Here is a 19,853-nt window from a genome sequence, read left to right as displayed (position 1 = left end):
TAAACTTCTAACAAAAAAGGGCTTAAGTCTTAGAACATGTCTTACTTCAATCTATATGAATATCAGTTTTTACTTTAATGACCGGTAAGTAACAAATATATATTTAATTTTTATAAAAAAAATATTATATATACTTTCCCTAATTTTTTTATTTTTGTAGAGAGCAAGTTTAATTTCCTACATAATGAACCGTTTAGGTGCCACAAAAACAATCAACAGAAAAATGCTTTTGATGATTGCCATAGCCAGGTTTGTTGATACCACACTGCATCTCGAAGGCAAGTCACGGCACACTCATAGTACTTGAAAAATCCATGCACTTAACGATGAAATAAGCGCGGCTTTCGACCGCATTCACTTTTAGCGACGTAGTTTTTCTCCTTTTACACCCTTCACTCCCATTCTCCGATCTCACTCACCGTCCCACTCCGACAAAGCTAAGAACGAGTTCACTCACTCTCTCCCACGTTCGTGACACAAAGCAATATGTGAGTTAACTTCAGTGTAACGGTTCTTGTTTGAGTTGCTATTTAATGCCTCCTTAAACTGAGATGGTTTACGGCTAACCCGACTGAAACGTTGAAAGTGTACTGTTATTTATTCTTTCGATCGCTCAATAAAAACTTTTCAATCCTCTCATATGGATCATTTGACACGGCGATGTCAAAATTGAAAAGCTATTTCAAATTCAGCAATAAAATTAGCTTGTTTTTGTTTTTATTTATTTAGTATAGTGGTAGACATTTGTTTTGGTAAACACGAGAATATTCATATGTTTCATTGAGAAAATTCATTTTGCAAATTTAAATATAAAATTTAGCACCAATATTATACAAGAAACTTAACAGTTTAACAATGATGTTTTTTCCAAATCTTTTCATGAACGAATTATATACATATATATGTATATATATATATTATTGTATAAAGCGCCCCTTGACCCCAAATAATATCTTGCTATTCAGTGGATTAATTGTGATTATAAAAACAATGTTGTGGGATTTTCACCGAATTCAGTTCTATTATCATGCCAGCTATAAAACGAGCATTACTTCCGTCAACTTGTCAAATTTACATGATGTAGGATAAGAAACTTTTCATAACTTTTATAATATCCCATCCACCGATAAAGTGTAGCACCATTTCTCCCATATAAATGAAGTTCTAATTAGGTGTGGAAAGTCTATACTTTCAACATCTTACTTTTAAGCATGTCGTAGCCAGATTGTTGATTTGATCACTACATTATGTGGCTGATTATTTCTTCAACGATTTATACGTATACACGAAATCTAGTATTGCTAAAACCAGCTAAGGCTCTCTTTCTTTTTCTTCGTCAACGTAAGATATCTGACAAAAAACTAATCTGCTCTCCAATAGATCATGTATCACTTAACATCAGGAGTGATTGTGACCAAACATCTGTCAGTCCTCTATAAAAAAAGATAACAAATGCTTCGAAAGTAGCGTAACGAAGCGTTCTTGCCTGTCTATCATTGCATTGTTACAGCAATACAAGTGATTATATGGATAATAATGTATTCATTTTAATATTTGATCATATCTTGGCTTGTGTGTATATACCATTTATAAATTAATAACATTATTGGCCACATTATTTTTTATTTATTTCTTCAAGTTTCAATTTTGTTTACAGGAGAAAACTTGTCTCTAAATTGTATCTAAATTACACTAGTTATATATATATATATGTATAGTCAGGTTTATCTGACGCTGAACTAGGTGTGAACCTGTATTTCTGCATACAGCGCCTAACCCTTAAATATAGCAGACAAAAAAAAGTCTAGCATCGATTACAATAGCTCATTGAAAAAAATAAGTAAAATAAAAATAAACTAATCGCTTAAAATGTACAATCTATGTATTTAACAATTATGAAGTCATTATATCTTCACTCTGGCTATGATAAGGCGGTATTATAGGTGAGCCACTACTAAATCTCCACGCCAATCAAAGTTGTATCAGTGTACAATATGTTATTATATGAAGAAGAGGTTATATAACTGAAATTCTCGTATGGTTTGTGATAGTGTCTTGATTGTTTTCTGTATAACATAATCTCCAAAAAGCTCCCAAGTACCAGAACCTTCCATTTGACCGTATTCTACGAAGAGCGATTTGCATCGTTGACGATCAGTCAATGTTGGCAGCTGGATCTCTTGGCATTGCGTAAAGATGTGGGGTGCGTGTGACTGTGCATCCTTTACCTTTACCTGTGCATTTACCATGGAAAGTGTTTAGAAGAGTTGTACGATCAATACCTGCAGCTGAGTTTCATCATCGGACTTCAAGGCAGAATACGAAATTCTACAGCCGATTTGTGGTATTATGCATGTCCTCTAAAGATAAGGTGAATATCCAAAGTACATCTCCAGAAATAAAATTTCATTTAAAGAATGAGAATGAGATGAAGAAATTGTAATTCTGTAGATAGGCTAATTTGAAAATGTATTCTTTTTAATACAATTATTAAATACCTGGACCGTATCGATGTACTAGAAAAGGGATAGGTCAAAAGTGCCCATAACCGACGACCAGGCAAGCATAGTGATTCTCAAGAAAGTGGATGAGACCGTAGCAAGTGGAGATCCCGAGTGTATAGATTTAATATAGTACACTGAATTAACACATTTTAAATAAGGTTTAATTTTCGATTTATAAGTCAAAACAAACTTTGCATATAAACCTTCACACAGTATGTAAATTTAAATGTCAAGTGGTGACTGAGGGTTGAGTCATCACATGTGCAAATCTAAAAATTGATTGCAAGTGCATTCACTGACCAAACATTTTAAATGCCCGAAGTAATAGTTTCAAACAACTTTTATTGTTAGTATCATTTTTGAATATTTTATTATTGAACTTTTGAACTATTTAATTTTGTTCGATTTTACTAAATGTAACTAGATAATAACCTAACTATATTGTTATTAGTAACTAGATGACCCAGTAAACTTCGTATCATCTAAATATATTTGTATCAAGGCTTAATACAATTTTTTTAAAACAGGCCTTAGATAAAAAGAGTCCTTTCTAAAGGCATCTTTTAATGACAAGCAAGTGACAAATATTTTATCTCTTAAAATGACAAAAGACATGATAAATATTTCCCAGCTAGGAACAGCTTTTATTGGAAAATTCAATTAGTATTTTTCTTTACTTAATATTAATTTTGCCGCCGTTTAAACCCTGAACAATTACAAATATTTACAGTAAGCCAAATCGGTCCAGCCAAGTTTTAGCGAGACAAACTAGCAGCATTTATTTTTATATATAGATAGAAAGTAAATTAAACCACAATTTTTATTTTTTTTCCTTATTTTTCAAAGTTCAATAGACTAAAGCCCAGATACTTAAAATGGGTAAATAATACAGTACTTAGCTAAAGAGGGAATACTTATTACCGACGTTCAATGTTCCTTTCCTTAATTAGCCGGAATAAAAGTAAAGGATTCCAATTTCTTCGCCTTCGAAGCCATAAAAGAGAACTTTCAATATTAAATTATTTCAAAATTCTAATTAATAATACGATTTTACTGGAGGAACGTACGCTAGGACGATACGAATCTAGGTAACCGCTATAGGTAGGTCGTATATTGTTCGAACTTTGCCAAAACTCCACAACTTGTGGGCTGCCTCCGAGGGACCGACTAGGATTAGATAATACGAAGAGATTTAAAGTGAATTAGCCGTTCGATCGGAAAATTGGAATGCCACACAGATAATTACCTGACACTCACAGAATAGGAAGGCTCTAGAAAAGATTCAAATAAGCGTACTCGGAGGACCAAGTGGAGCCTGTGGTTTTATCATTGTAAAAACTGATACCCAATATCTGAGGGCGCGATCGACTGGAACCGCCCGCGTCAGACAATTGAATTCCAGTCGCGCTTGTTTGGATAAAAGATTCGATTTCATTTTACAGGTAGCTAAATAAAAATAGACCTGCAAATATCGAATGTTTGAAAAACAAAATCGTACATTTCAATAGAGAAGTTGTAAAATCAAATTTATAAGCTATAAAATTTTCATTGCTTGTTCTAACAATGTCTTTATTAATATTAGTTGTGTTATCGCTATGTTTGAACAATATCAGTTGTGAGGCATAATTGTAATTACGTATTACATTTGTGTTCTGTTCAATATAAGTTTCATTTATTTTCTTTTAATAGCCCAAAAATTCCGCATGGACTACATGTGGGCCCACGCATTCAAAACGTTTTATCGACTTCACGACTTGGCAACTGACTGGGATCAAGCGCGCCAAATGTGTGAAGCTGAAGGGACCACGCTCCTCATACCATCAAGTTTAGATGAAATAGAAAACCTGAAACTGCTCATGAGCAATATGAAAGCGCACTACACCGGCGTTTTTATAGGCATCCACGACCAATTTTCCGATGGCCACTACGTCACTGTCAAAGGTAATAATTTGGAAAAATGGATACTGAATTCTGTGACAAAAGAATTCATCGAAAAGGCAGATATAAAATGTGCCTGTAAATAATGTGTTATTGTTTTTTTACAGGTGAACCCATAACGGGAACGATTTTGGAACTATTGTGGGCGGAAGGTCGCCCGGACAACTTAAACGGGTCAGAGCACTGTGTCATCATGACTAGGGAAGGGTTGTTTGATGATCGGCCTTGCTCTGATATTTTTCCCTTTGTCTGTAAAATATTAGGGAATGATACGCAATATAATGAGCCATGTGATAGTTTCGATATGGGTAAGAGTTTTAACCTTTTTAGAAGGACAAGGGTCACCTTTAATAGAGTTTTAATATCATTTATTTTATGATTTTAGGGTGAATAAGACAATAGAAAACAGTATTATTTTGTATATACACAAGGATCGCAGTTTTATATAAAAAATATTCTCTTTTATTTGTTAAGTAATTTATTTTTTTAAATATAATACAGAAGTTGTAAAGAGTTTATCAATCGACATTTTTTACAGTATTAGTTTTAATAGGTACAATTTATTATATATATCTCTACATATATATATAATTCTCGTGTCATTAAGTTCGTTCCCATACTCCCCCGAAACGGCTCGACCGATTCTTATGCAATTTTTTATCCATATTCAGTAAGTCTGAGAATTTAAGTGATTTTTTTGAAAAAAAAATTGTTTTAATTTTTTTGTGATACAACAATACCCCTAATTTTCACCTCTCTAAGATCAACCTCTATTTTTTATTGTTGTAGATAGTCATTTTTATTGAACTAAAAAACTGTTTCCTAGAAATATTATACATGGCAAAACAACGTTTGCCGGGTTAGCTAGTAATAATATATAACTTCATTAGGTTATGAACAGCATAGTGTAATAAACAGCAAATGCTATAAGTTTCACGGTGAACCATTATCATGGCACGATGCGTACCTTGCCTGTAAGCTCGAAGAAGGACGCCTGGCTATAGTTAACTCGGCAAAAGAAGCTAGTGTATTTGTGAGCCTCTTGGGGGAACATCTCAATAGTAACACTCCTGATCCAAACATTCTGTATATAGGCTTCAGTGATTTGATGTTTCCGTATCAATATAGAACTATCGTTGGTAAGTACGAGCGTACGTATTCAAAGAATTTTGAAAATTCTTTTACTTTATACTATGTTAATATTGTTTGAGTTACGCGATTATTTATCATTTAAATAAACTTTATTTTTTTTACATTCATAACATGTTTGGATTACCAATCTAGTATAATAGATAGCAGCGTGTCCAGCGAGAGCCTGAATGCGCTTGACAAAGTTTCGTATTGTTATTCTATTAACAAAAATATCAACGTTATTATTAGGTTTTTCTAGAGTTTACGTGGTGAAGCAAGTCTTCGTTTGTTTTAAATAACTTTACGTGGTTTTTACTTAACGATTTAAGAACTTTATTTCTCATCATAGAATGATATTTTTATACACGAGAAACTTAATATGCACGTCACCATCAGACAGCCGTCCTTATAGCCTCTAGACTTATTCTGATGTGGCCTTTTTAAATTGATTAAATACGCTAAGATTTCGAATTTTAGATGGTAATTTATTAAATAATTGCACACCCTCATACTTAATAGATCGCTTCAAATACATAGGCGAGATATTTCCTGCACATTTTTTGTATAATATAACATTTTCTCATTTGATAGGTCAAACTCTAGAAGAAGCTGGCTATGCATCGTGGAGTCCACTACAAGAATCACTCAAAGCATTTACAGACAAGCGATGCGGTGCCTTATCAAGGACTGGTTTTCTTGAAGTTACGCACTGCAACCGTCCAGCAATGTTTCTATGCGAAAAAGTCCTAAGTGAAACCCCTTAACTGTATACATATAAATAAATTTTCATACCCTTGTATATATTTAAACATTAGCCATGTTATATCCTGTTTAATTCATAAAACATTCAAAAGAGAGAAACTGACAGAATTAAAACTCTTCTACTTCTCATTATTTTTATTTATTTATTATTTATTACAGAAATACATACATTATCCTTACAGACTATGCCAATACGATAATGTCGTGAAACATTAAATAAAATATAATAAAGTAGGTACATATATAATATTAAACACATGATATACACAACATCGCTACTGTGAAATGTGAATTCACTCTGCGAACATATAAATATGTCGATAGTTTCGGAGTTATATAAAGACTATGTATAAAACGATCTAGTATACTTAAACTAATGGACAAGTTAACAATGTAACAAAATCAAAAATCCAATCTAGCATTATCCCGTCGTTTTTTAGAAAAAAAACCACTGTAATCCCGTACATACGTAAACATGACACACTTAGAATAAATCGATAGCAGATCTGACCAGTATTAATTGTTGTGACTCGATGTCAACAGCAGATTTGAATTTCAACAAATTGTAACATTGCAAATCCAACTTTAAACTAGCATTACAAAATAGAAGTTACCTGATACAATGCATATAGCAAGTATCAACATATCCTTATGATAGTAGAGTTAACTTAATGTATAAGCCTGTGTCGATCTTTATGAGGGTAGAATTAACTTAATGTATAAGCCTGTGTCGATCTTTATGAGGGTAGAAATAACTTAATGTATAAGACTGTCAATTCTGAGGACTTTTTAGCTCCGGCTTTGCACCAATGGACAATTGACAATACTAAGGTAATGGCGAGAAAACTGGCATTTCTTATACCTAAAATGTCAGGCACAGAATGTGCTGATCGCGAAACAGATCTGAAGCCGAGACCGATTTAGCTATTAGTATCACAGGAATATTATTTACAATAAATCATATTTATAACATTAGGTACAGTTTTAAATTAAAATCCTTGATAAGTTATGAAAGCTAGACAATACTCTCAGTTTTTAGTTGGTACCGAAAGGGTTCACAATTTGCCACATTCGTTTTACAAAAGTATCGACATAGTCAAAATACAAACACAAGGAGTTATGAACAATTTAGGCAGATTAGTTTGGTACCCTGCCTATGATTGGTAGGACGTCCGCCGTCCTTGCTTGCGGCGATTTTCCAAAATGTAACTAAATATAGACCAATAGCTGTCTGTTAGAAAGATATGTGATAATATACACGGTATAGAATAGCTACATCCGCAGTACTCATTTTACTACAAATTTATGATTAACACTAACATTATCTAATGATGTATGTCAGCTACCTAATTAAGGCCCGATTAGTTAATGATTTAATGTACTATGGGGCAATGAACTTCCCTGACTGGTAGACTATAAGATTTATGTATCTAAGATTTTTATATCAAATCAAATATAGTAAATATTTCAACCAGACCGCTCACTAACTAGACCTTAGTGAGCGGTCTCATCATTTCAAAATGACTCGTACTATATATAACTAATTCAACTATGTTAGAAAATACTATTAGTACCAATGAGTCGATTAAATTATATTAATACTAGCTGACCCGGCAAACGTCGTTTTGCCATGTATATTATTTAGGAAACATTTTTTTAGTTCAACAAAAATAACTATACACTATAATAAAAAATAGGGGTTGATCGAAGAGGGGTGACAATAAAGGGCTGTGTGTATTTTTTATGCTGTATCATAAAAAAATAAAAACAAAAGGTTTTGTCTAAAAATTAAAATAAAAATTTAGGGGTGGGACCACCCTTAACATTTAAGGGGATGAAAAATAGATGTTGTCCGATTCTCAGACTTACTGAATATGCCTAAAAAATTTCATACATATTAGATAGTATCATATAACCGCACCAACATCGTGCGAATAATGATTAACGCACATGGCCCATCAAGTTCGATTACGAACATTATTTGTTTGACCAGTGAAACGGAATGTATAGGTTACATGTTACATGTTTATGTACTTTAAGATACCAAGACCAACTTTCAGAAATAACATACAAAAGATAACGGTTCTTCAGCGGCCAATTAGCAATCAAGTACAATTTGCAAATGCATTCACGGATAATAATGCAATTAGTATTCCGTACAGTAGTGTTCGATGGAACTGCAATAAACAGCTTATGGTAGGGCTTAACGGTTTCGAGTTAAATTTTATTTGATTGCGAACCTCCCGTCACGCTGACAACAGGCTGATTGATGTATTGCCATACGCGGCCCGCCGTCAAAGATTATACAACTATGAAAAGCGTAATTAAATTATATTCATTTCAAAATGATACAGCCTTTTTAAAAATAGAAGGCGTTTTAATTACAAAAGAGATGAATCACTTGGTAAATATAACAATATTTTTTTCTTTTTGAAGTGAAACCTCTTTAGACGCATGAGGAGGAGAAAGAGAATTTATGAAATTTTAGTATTTTATATTTTATGCAAAATAATTTATTGAAATCTCAAAAGACGAATTGTAAATTAAAATACAACTAGTTTTTATTATCGAAGAAATAAATTTATAATTTGTATTAATTTTCGACATTCTAAATATTTTAATGACAATTAAATTCTTTAAATTCCTAACATATCTTCCTTTTTCCCACCCGGAAATCTAAAGTTTTAGATTTGTATAAATTAGAACTATGAAATATGAAAGTTAGTTTGCCAAAGAAGTTTCACTTCTTATATGTATACTTTGTACGCACGCACTTTTTTATTGTATGTATCTCTATGGTTTTTATTTACGGTTTGTTTTCTAAAACTGGTTATTTGACAGTGATGTTTTATTTTGCTATTAAATGTCTGAACAAAAATAACAAAACAATTTGATAAACAATAACCCTGCGACTCATTACAATTGTATTTAAATCAAATCCGGAATTAACTCTTTGATCTATTAACGTGTGACATGAAATAAGTCGACACAGATAACCGATAAAGCAATAACTTTCATACAACATTAGCTACGTTAGTGACGCCACATTTCGTGACAATCTGCACCGCTCACTCGTGTGTGAATCCTAAGATACAAGCTCTCATTTCCCGTGACGTTATTAAACACAAATACGGATTGGTATTAAACTTAGCTTATTTGGAACTTAATATCAAGTATAACTTAATAAGGACATACAATTCCTTACATCTCTAACTTGAAATCCCATTAGAGAGACTTAACAGTTGATATTTACTTAATAATTCTAAAAACCATAAAAGTATATATGTAATAGAAATTATATATCTCATAGTGAAAACTATACTAGCAATATTAAATTGAATCCATACTATATCTTCGATATTAAATAGAAACCATTTTTCAAGAAGTTGAAAGAGCATTGGTGTACAAAAGTATTTCGCTTTGTTTAACTTACTTCGAAGGTCACATAGAAAATATCTAAAAACATGTAATAAATTTGGACTGAGTTCCAATTTTAAATTACCAATTTCATTTTAAACAAAAGAGTGCTTACATATCGTAACAGCCAGCAACTACAGACAGAAAATGTAAAAGGAATCAATAAAATTTCATAGCTTCATTGGTACTGGTGACAATAAAAATGCATCTCGATTCTGATCACACTCGATATTCAAATACGGGCCAGCACCTGAGACTTCGCCTCTGAAAAATTCTTATTATATTGCTTTCCTCTAAATGAAAACACAATTTATTTCGTGAGCATATTCGTAACGATCCAATTAAAGTGTTCCTGCATGTATCAACTATATATCATTTTACATTCGCTTTTTAAAAATAATAAATAAGAAAATTGATTATGATATTCATGTTATTTATTTTTGTGTTTTGTCAATGTTTTTTTCTATATTTTTAAACCAAATAAAAAGTGCCAGATTTATGCAGCATTAAAAACACATTAGTATCATTTCTTTTAAATGATGCAAAAACTTCTCATACGTAATAAAATATGTTACATAACTTTCTAGTGGTACAAAAAAATGCCTTCATTAGTATGCATTTATATGTATATTTAATAAATTATAAATGTGCGGTACCTACTGGTGTAAAGAAAAGACTTTGCAAACGATATTTAGGAGTCTTATAACTTATAACTAGATCGCTTATTAATAAATTGAATTCAGAACAAATTTCGTAAAAAGGGAAAGAAGAATAAAGGTATAACAAGAATGTACAAAAGGCGAGCTATCTAAAAGTAAACAAGTCTTCGAAAAACGACGCCAAACGTGGAATAGCTCAATATAGAAACATGCACTTACTGTAATGGTTTCTAAACTGAAACCAACGGTTCTTCGCTATATTTTTTGGTGAAAAGAGATTAAAAATTCATGTGATCAAATGCTCGGACGACTACTATGACGTACGATATTTTTATACCAAGACGCAGTCAATTTCAATTTGTGTACACAAAGTGCGGTACAATAAAACTTTTAGTATAAGTTTGCTTAACTTTTTTCGAGTAAGAACTTTACGGGTTGTTTGAAGTATAAAGTTCTTCCCTCAGATTATCGATAAATAATTTAGAAGTATATTTTAATTTTGTACACCCATTTTAAGTATTGTGCATTCTCCGCTATCTAAGCCTTTGTTCGTAACGTGCATATAACTGGATTTAGGGATACAAATGTTTCGAGTGAGAAACAATAAGGTTGATCACCTACTTGCCTATAAAGGAAACGATCAATCTTATAGGGAGATACATGACTTCACAAACATTATTTGTTTTTTTCTTTTGCGTAAAAATATTAGAGTCGCTTCATTCAAGAGTGTTTAAATGAAAGTAATATTCAATAAACTTCCTTCAGACAGGTATTCGTATCATTAGTCAGCATCTCAGCTTAACAACAGGTGAATTGGTGGGCCTGTCTAGGTTTAATATAATGACCAAGCCTAAAATTTAAATACCTAAATACATTTTAATGACACTGCCCGAAAAACTACAGTATTAAGTAAAAACGTGTTTATCAATCTTGTCAGTGGCTGTATTTGACAAGGTTTCGTAGTTTTTAATCTCCTTGTTTATTATACATTCCGCACACGCCTATTCCTTGTAGGGCCCCGCGTATTCCACTCGACTCGGCTCGCTAAAGCAAAGCTAAACTTTCCACGCAAAACTTACTTCTGGATTTTTATTGCTTCCAGAGGACGTGAGACGCAATAATATTAAAATTTCACTACGTGTATGAGTTTGTGATTACAGACTCAAACTTAAAAGTTCACGGTACTTGGCGCAATAAATTATTTTTAATGTTTCTTTGAAGGGACTAATTTCAGAATAACATACACCATAAAAGTATGAAAATAGGATTTGTGTTCCTTTATATCGGACACTATGTCCAATTTTTGACCTTTGCTAATGATTAAATTCTGTTGAAGTGGTATCGCTGACAGTTATAATTTTACTAGAAAAAGATCGACCGGTGGCTCTCTGTAGTGCTTCGATTGCACTCTTTATACATTCCCATATTTAAAAAAGATGCTATGCTATTCTAGAAATGAATGAAAATTGTATCGTGTGCGAGCTATTCTTACTTCTTACAGCCTCTGAGTTAGTACATTGACACATTAAAAATAACCAGTAGAGCTGCAACCTTTGAGGCGATATTCCTATATATGTTTCGTGATTTAATTTAATAGACAAGAAGTATAAGACATGCCAAATTCCTCACAATGTTCACCAATTGTGTTCACCATACGAGTTTCAAATTTGCACATAGGCAGAAAGTCCATTGGTGCACAGCTGAGGTTTAAAACTACGACCTTAGGGGTGAGAATGGCTCGCTGAAACACTAGGCCAACACCTCTCCTTTCTATATGTAAGTAAAACTAATTCTTGTCGCCCCTTTTGTCCAACTGTTATTTAACCCAGTAAGCCAGCCGCTGTATTGCAACTCCTCCACATAATTTGAAAATCTTATAAGAATTTTCAAAGAGAATAGTTGTTCATCGTTCGCGGGATCATTCGTCTCTTGCACAATCTGTCTGCCCGAGACGTGCGTCTTTGTACTTTCGCTAAAAATGCAAATTCTGTCGATTTGACACCACGCCCCAGTCTTATACTGAGTCGCGTCGAGTTGACAAAGTGAGGGGCGGAAAATCATTTTTCAATTTACCAAAATAAGTTAACTTGAGGATTAAGAATACATTTTAATTTTTTTGTTGCAAAGTAATATGTTCCTAACTTAATTAATTAATATTTACTACACAAGTATTTCATAGAGCAATACCAGTGGATTGGATAGTTCATGCGTTTTACGTCGCAATTATTCACTAAGGAATTGACTCATTAAAGGTTTAGCAGCTGTGTAACCTTTTCCATGATGATACTGCCATCTTAAATGTAAAAGTGATAAGAATACAGATCTCGTTTTTTTAGTTAAAATGATTTCTCAGATTTCCAATTTTCTTTACCACGGCGTTTACCTACTGGTCGATATCGAAAAGGTAACCACTCGGAGAAAGAAAGTGGCAAATTAATTTAATGCGTTTTCTAAGCTACATCTACTATCTACAATGCTTTTAAAATCTAATACACACTAGGAGACTTAACGTTATGTTAATTAATTATGTAATTAAACTCGGTGTTTTTCAGTAGTTTATTCTCTAATGAACCTAAACGTTGACTTGGAAAGAAAATTGGTGTTAATTCCAGACCATTAACACATTAGACGCTCTATCGTAAATCAGAAGTACAAACAGTGTATTAATTACAAATTCAAACAGAATGTGGCGGACCACAGCCGTCTCTATTCAGCTAATGATTTGCAGTAAAGCTCTATGTTATACGCTATATAACTAAATGAATTAATTATAAATGAATTCTGATTTAATTAATAATAAAAAACAAAAGACTTTTATAGACTATTGGACGAACATTTATTTTTTATTAAATAAATATTAAAACATAAGTGTTTATTATTTATAAACAATGCATTATAATGTGTAAGATTTGGGAACCCTTTTAAGTAAAATATACCTTTATCGGCGTTTCCAGCTCTTCCTTAACAAACTTAATAGTTAATTAAAAAAAAATATTTTTTCAATTACAATTTTGATTTTTTATCTGTTTTCAACAGCTTCTCCCAAAATTGTTTTCAACAAAAAGCATTACAAGACTGATGACTGACACATGAGTGCATTAGATTTGTATAAAAAAATATACTTACACAGTTAACAACCAAATTTGTGAGAGATGCTAATTGAATAGTATCAAAAAAACTTGATAGCTTTTTTATACTAAAAAATAATGAATGACAATTACAAACATAATATGGTTTAGTTATAAAGTTAGTTATCAAATTAATTTTAAGTGGTTTTCAATTTAATAAAAACATCTACTTTATACCTGAAAACTATTCATAAAATTACCCTTCATCTGAATCGTCAACATTGCATTCACAAAAATACAAATTATTAGAGAATTCTGCATTACAATAAAAAATAATACCGATTTTTAGAACAGTAGTCATAAACTTTAACCTTCAATCAATCTGCATGGAAGTTTAAACTGCCTCTCAAAACTACTCAAACTGAAAGGCATAGAAATCGAAGCAGCGCTGTAAAAGTAGTGTCTAATATAGCTTTCAATTCAATCTATTGAAAAGATTACAAAGTTGGAGCCGAGTGTGACAAAAGAAACAATACGTTAGTAAAAGTTCGTTTTAATTTCATTTCCATTACTGGAATGTGTAAAGGTTTGCATGGAAACCGGGATACGTATATGGTGAAAACAATATTGTGCGATTGTAGTTGCCTTTAGAATTGGAGTCGGCGAGACGCGTGGGTGCCGGGGAGCGAGACGCAAAGTAAAATCGTTCCTTTCAAAACATTTCACCGAGAGCTTGATATATACAGGCACTATTCACACGACCGTCCCCAGGTCATGGGTGAGGCGTCTGTTGCTTTAAATAACTGTTGGATAACCTTTGTGCACTTTATCGTTTATTCTTAACCACTAACATTGTGGAGGTGTTTCACAATTCAACATACCTACGATGTTATTTTTAAACCGTAGACATTGCCTAGAGCTCAAGTTACTTTATCCAATAAAATATTTTAAATTTCAACCCAGTGATCGTCTAACAATTAATTAAGTTCTCATATAAGAACATAACAGATAGAGGTAATCGCCGAAACTGTAAAATCGTACTATAAAAATTAATTGAAAAATTGCATGACCGCATGATGACCGCTATAATCGTTGTATCGCTCTCAAAGGAAATATATTAAATAATCAAAACAAATTCTATACCTAACAAAAAAAATTAATTTCTATTTTAGCCTACGAACTTTTCTTTAAAATAATAACTATTTATTTAATATATACTTTTTTCACACATTATATCAATTGTTTTAGCGCTTATTAGATTTAATCTATCTATATAATAATCTTATTACGTCTGCGACAAATTTTTATTCATATTTCAAATATATGAAACGTGTAAAATATATTAAAAATAACCTATCTCATTTAATTTATATTACAAATTATTTTGTATTAGCTTAAGTACTTAAACTAAGCTAGTTATCGAATGCTAAGTCAAGTAACCGAAGTCTAGCCAACAAGCAATATTCAATTCAATCTACCCCAGCTTAAGTGTTTGAGAACTATTTTCGCTATAGCACATTCGGGACGCTGAATGGCGAGATATACCCGGAATAGAAAACAACCCTTGAAACTAAGAAAGTGTTGACTGTTAGGAAATTATGTAAATATGCTTCGCTATTTTCTAAATTTGAAACTTTCATGTTTGAATTTTTTTTACTGCGTCCAAACTTAGGGTACTTATACACTTTTGTTGATACAGCATTAGTGATTTTAATGCGAAATACGATATATTGTTACTAATGTTTATCAACCACGACAAGTAATATCTGTTTAGATTGGCCATATGTGAATATGTGATCTGTAAAAGGCACAGATTTATTATAATTATATTATATAGTAATTAATAAACTGAGTTGGAACTTAAGATACGTTTTCGATGAGCGTGATGCACTTTTGTTATTCTCGGCATTCGTTATGTGGTGCGCAATAAGATAAACGTAATTGCAAATAATGCTGTTTGAATATGTTAACGTAAATTTGTAAACACCGTTAGATTGTAATCTATCTCGCGAGATTATAAACTGTCGAAAGATTGTGAACCTCAACGAACTGCTTACAATTTAACGTATTATTATTCGGTAGATTGTACTACACTAACTTAGTTATCATTCAAACTTCTTTGGTCAATTACAGATTAATTTTACTTTCCAACAATTTCATATAACTACCGAATAATAATACGTTAAATTGTAAGCAGTTCGTTGAGGTTCACAATCTTTCGACAGTTTATAATCTCGCGAGATAGATTACAATCTAACGGTGTTTACAATTTTACGGTGACAAATATATATGATAAATTTATCTATTTGCACGAATCACTTCTGGTGTTTGGCTACACATATTTTCTTACATATAAAAATAAATTTATCGGTTCACAAATCCATATATTTTTAGGCATTCAATAGATTGATTGCATTTTCCACAGGCGTGTCATAGCATAGAAAATATTGCGAATGTGTAATTGGATACGGCATGCGTCGCTCACACCCGCGCCGCCGACTGCCGATGACGGCTCGTTGACAAATAATATGACCGATGACGAATAACTATTAAATTTTACTCTCATTTGGTTAAATTTAAAGTTGAGTACTTAGCAATTTAATTTATTTATTTACACTTCGTTGCAATAAAAATAAAAGAATCACAAATAACACAATACATAAAAATTATAAGGGATGCAACGGGCGGCCTTATCGCTACTAAGCGATCTCTTCCAGGCAACCCTAGTTAAAGAGAAAAACTAAAAAAATAAACATGATGAGTGCGGAAGTGCAGAACCAAATGTTATATAAAAAAATATAGAACCTTAATCCAAAAAAATACAATTTTACTGTGATATTTAATAAATCTGAAAATCAAATAAAGACATATAAAGACAGAAACTGTGTCAAGTACAAAAGGTTTATAAAGTTATATTAACTATGAATCAGTATCTATAATGTGAGGGCAACACCTATAGGATTGTAGCCACCATTCAACAATTCTTGTTACATACACGTTAAACACCCAAAAATTATAAGAACCTTGCATGGAAATCCTATGTACTAATGCCCAGCACATATAACTATAACTGCGCCTCGTCAAGCTGGAACTAATGAAATCGTAAATCAACAGTGCTGAGCATATATCGACAGATTCATGCATTTTCCACGAACTGTAAAATATTTTACCCTTTGAACAACCCGAATGAAACGTTGATTATACTATTTACTACGAAAATTAACTGAACTAAAAGCATTTCATTGCAAGAGCACGGCAAAAGACTACATTAATAGGATGCTTTTGTACCTTATCATATTATACATTCTTGAGAAAGAATACTTAATACAGAAAGGGCAGGAATAGTCAGAATAAATATTATAATGTAGATATATTAAGCATCAGCTAATATACTTTTAGAAATTAACTGATTTAATTTTCGGCAATACATAACTGTCTTAGGTGAAAAACTGTAGCAGGTTTATCATTTCATACCTTTCCCTTATCTCACTATAATTGATATCTTTATTAATTAGTTAGGCAAAACTAATACAGGATTGCTATAGAAAGTACGTATGCGAATAGCTTTAGGTCGTACAGCGAATGCCTCTAATCAATCACCATTAGGGCTCCTAAATAATAATTTACTAATGTACAGAGGTCGGAGTATTCATTGCCCGCGTAAAAGTTAGCATCAATAGCGAATGCAATTAGTTGAAGTGCATCGTTTTTGATGTAGTACCGCGGGACTGCGACCGTATGTGAATCGAAATCAATCTGATATAACAAGGTTTTACCGCTGACCCCACTACATATTGCATTCACAAATATTTGAAATAGATATCGTGTTTAACGTTTAACGAATGTGGAAATGAGCGATAAGGTTCGATATCCGTAAGAGAAGTATAGTCAAAACGTCTAGTACTGTTACCCCATACACTTTCTTAGGGGTAAAAATTCGATTAATTACTAGTACCACTAAATAATTTATTATATTTTACTCCGTGATTGTTATGACGATATGTCAGTAGATTATTATCTGAATGATATAATGTATATATTCTATTATTTACGATAAAATATTTCATAGAATGTTTTGTAAACTCTTCGGTACTAATTGCTAACCGTAAGTACCGAAATTGTTGTTCTAAAACACTTTTCTGGTCCAAATTGTTCAAATTTCTTTAACACCATGTTGTGTTGCCAACACCAATATTTGTTTTCACACATTTACAGGCTCTTTCCAAGCCAATGTTGCAATTGTGTTCCGGGACTGTAATTGTACTAACAAAATATACTGTTAATTAAATTATTCGTTTGTTTTTTATTATTTATAACTAGTATAGGTTCATTCTTCGTATCAGAGATTTATATATATTTATATTTCTCGTAGGAATAAAATATGCTACTTACTTAAAAATCTTCCTTCTTTTTAATTTTGTTCGTAATTTTGAAGCTTATTCATTACCGTAGAAGATTAAAGTAATGTTACGTTCTCAATCCCCTGAAAATCAACTGACATTCAATAAGAAATGACATTTTCTTAATGTAAGGGTCTGATATATAATTATATATTAATGTTAGCGACGCCATTCTCTCGCTAGTTTTGGCAAAGATGCAATTTCATTTGAATATTGTGCAAGTCGACTGTTATCCCGCGTTATCGTCCTAACTGAGCACTTTAAATACAAAGTGCTCATAAAAGTAGTATCTCTAACATTAGTATAGATATAGGGTTAATTGATATTGGAAACGAGAGTATTTAAATAGTTTTAGTCGAAAGCATCGCATGTTGAAAGGAGCAATTAAAGGGGAATTTCAGTGAGAAGAACGCACGTTTAGCGCGGCGTAGCTCTCTCATTCAGTGGGTAAGTGCGCCTCTTGTCACCGTCTCTACACGATTTATGTTCACGTATTACATGTCATTCGACACGTTACAGCACCTTTGACGTGCACCTACGAATAGTTTTAACTGGTGATAAAATATATGATTTTATTGAATTCTTTGATGCTCAAAATAAGATTAGCACATTGGCATTAAGGCAATAAAACTATTGGCAAAGTTAGTTTCAGGTTACTTCCAAAAGTGTCGCGGTATACTTACGTCAGAACATCAAATTCGCCGCTTCGCTTTTAGTGATTTTCAATGTGAAGTTAAGTACTAGCTGAACCTTACCTATAACAACTTGATATATACAGCCTTAACATAATGCCTATTAGGAATTATGAAGTATTATTGAATTGGTCTATGGTGATTTGAGAATGAGAATTCGGAAATATGGTAATGAAAAAAAGGCACAGACGACCCTTCCATTCAATTTTAATTGGAAGCCAGATACTTATTTTAATTCTATACGTTACATAGTATAGCTATATCAAATCATGACTACGCGCATAAAGTTATCAATCTGTTTTTTTTTAGATCTAGTGGCATACGGGCAATACGCTGTCCTGATGTTAAGTGATACCACCGCCCATGGACACTCACAATGCCAGAAGGTGAGGCCACGCGAATGTATGCAATAATGAAAACAGGATACTCTTTTATTAATAGTTATTGTATTAATTTGCTACGATCTTTCGTTCTACATATACTACGATTAGGCAAGAATATAATTCGGCTTAAGCTTTAATCTACAGAATAATCCGTGTGCATTATTTGCATAATATGTTACTACACGATCAATCTTTATTTTATATTATTTATACTGCATATCCATCGATTTAACTATCTTAATACATCTCGAAGAAACTGTGGTACCTATGAGCGTACCCCTGTCTAATTGTTTCTTGCAACGCCGGTATATTAAGCAGTGAGACGGCGCCAACTTTATGACTTCTTGAATGAGTCGTTAAAATGTCGAATCAATTCGAAAGCACAGAAATTGCTTGAATAATATGAGGTGAAGTTTTATAGAAAAAACTGTTGTTAATTTAATTGGGCATCAGCTATTTCAATGTTTTATATATTTCAAAAAATACTGACAAAATAAGCAATTGGCCTATTTTTTTAGGAGGAATTTTTGTCGCACTAAATAAGGACTCAAAATAGGTGTAATAAATTAGAATTAAATATATAGTAATCAGGATTAAATTTCCAGTAATTCAAGAACATTTTGTCAACGTTACATAAAAAATTCCGCTCGGGACTATTCAAAATGCATTTAGCTTCATTTTTTAATCCTTTTAGCTAAGCGTTCCGTATTTTCTGGTTGCAAGCCAACATATTCGTCTGGTATTTAGAGTATGAAAACGTAGATTTTATTTTAAGAGAAGAAAATTAATGAAAACAAGGCGAGTCGTAAAGAAAAGTGTCACCGCACGGAAAAAATACCTTTTCCTTTTTACGACCAATTTTTCACTAATTTAAAAGGATTCAGTAAAAGGATTATTTT

At 32.3% G+C, this 19,853-nt stretch overlaps 1 protein-coding gene across 1 annotated transcript; it reads left to right on the top strand.

Moving 5' to 3' along the window:
* The first annotated feature begins 3,991 nt into the window (after positions 1–3,991).
* LOC125053243 (secretory phospholipase A2 receptor-like) lies at positions 3,992–6,350 on the top strand. Its single transcript, XM_047654499.1, has 5 exons — positions 3,992–4,119; positions 4,194–4,445; positions 4,550–4,750; positions 5,333–5,581; positions 6,165–6,350. The coding sequence occupies exons 1-5, from the start codon at positions 4,068–4,070 to the stop codon at positions 6,335–6,337; spliced, it is 927 nt and encodes a 308-aa protein (XP_047510455.1). The 5' UTR covers positions 3,992–4,067; the 3' UTR covers positions 6,338–6,350.
* The last annotated feature ends 13,503 nt before the right edge of the window (positions 6,351–19,853 follow it).

The sequence above is a fragment of the Pieris napi genome, chromosome 1 (genome assembly GCF_905475465.1).
Source record: "Pieris napi chromosome 1, ilPieNapi1.2, whole genome shotgun sequence".
Classification (NCBI taxonomy): Eukaryota; Metazoa; Arthropoda; class Insecta; order Lepidoptera; family Pieridae; genus Pieris; species Pieris napi.
The sequence above is the reverse complement of the archived record's forward strand: the minus strand, read 5'-3'. Positions and strand labels throughout refer to the sequence as shown.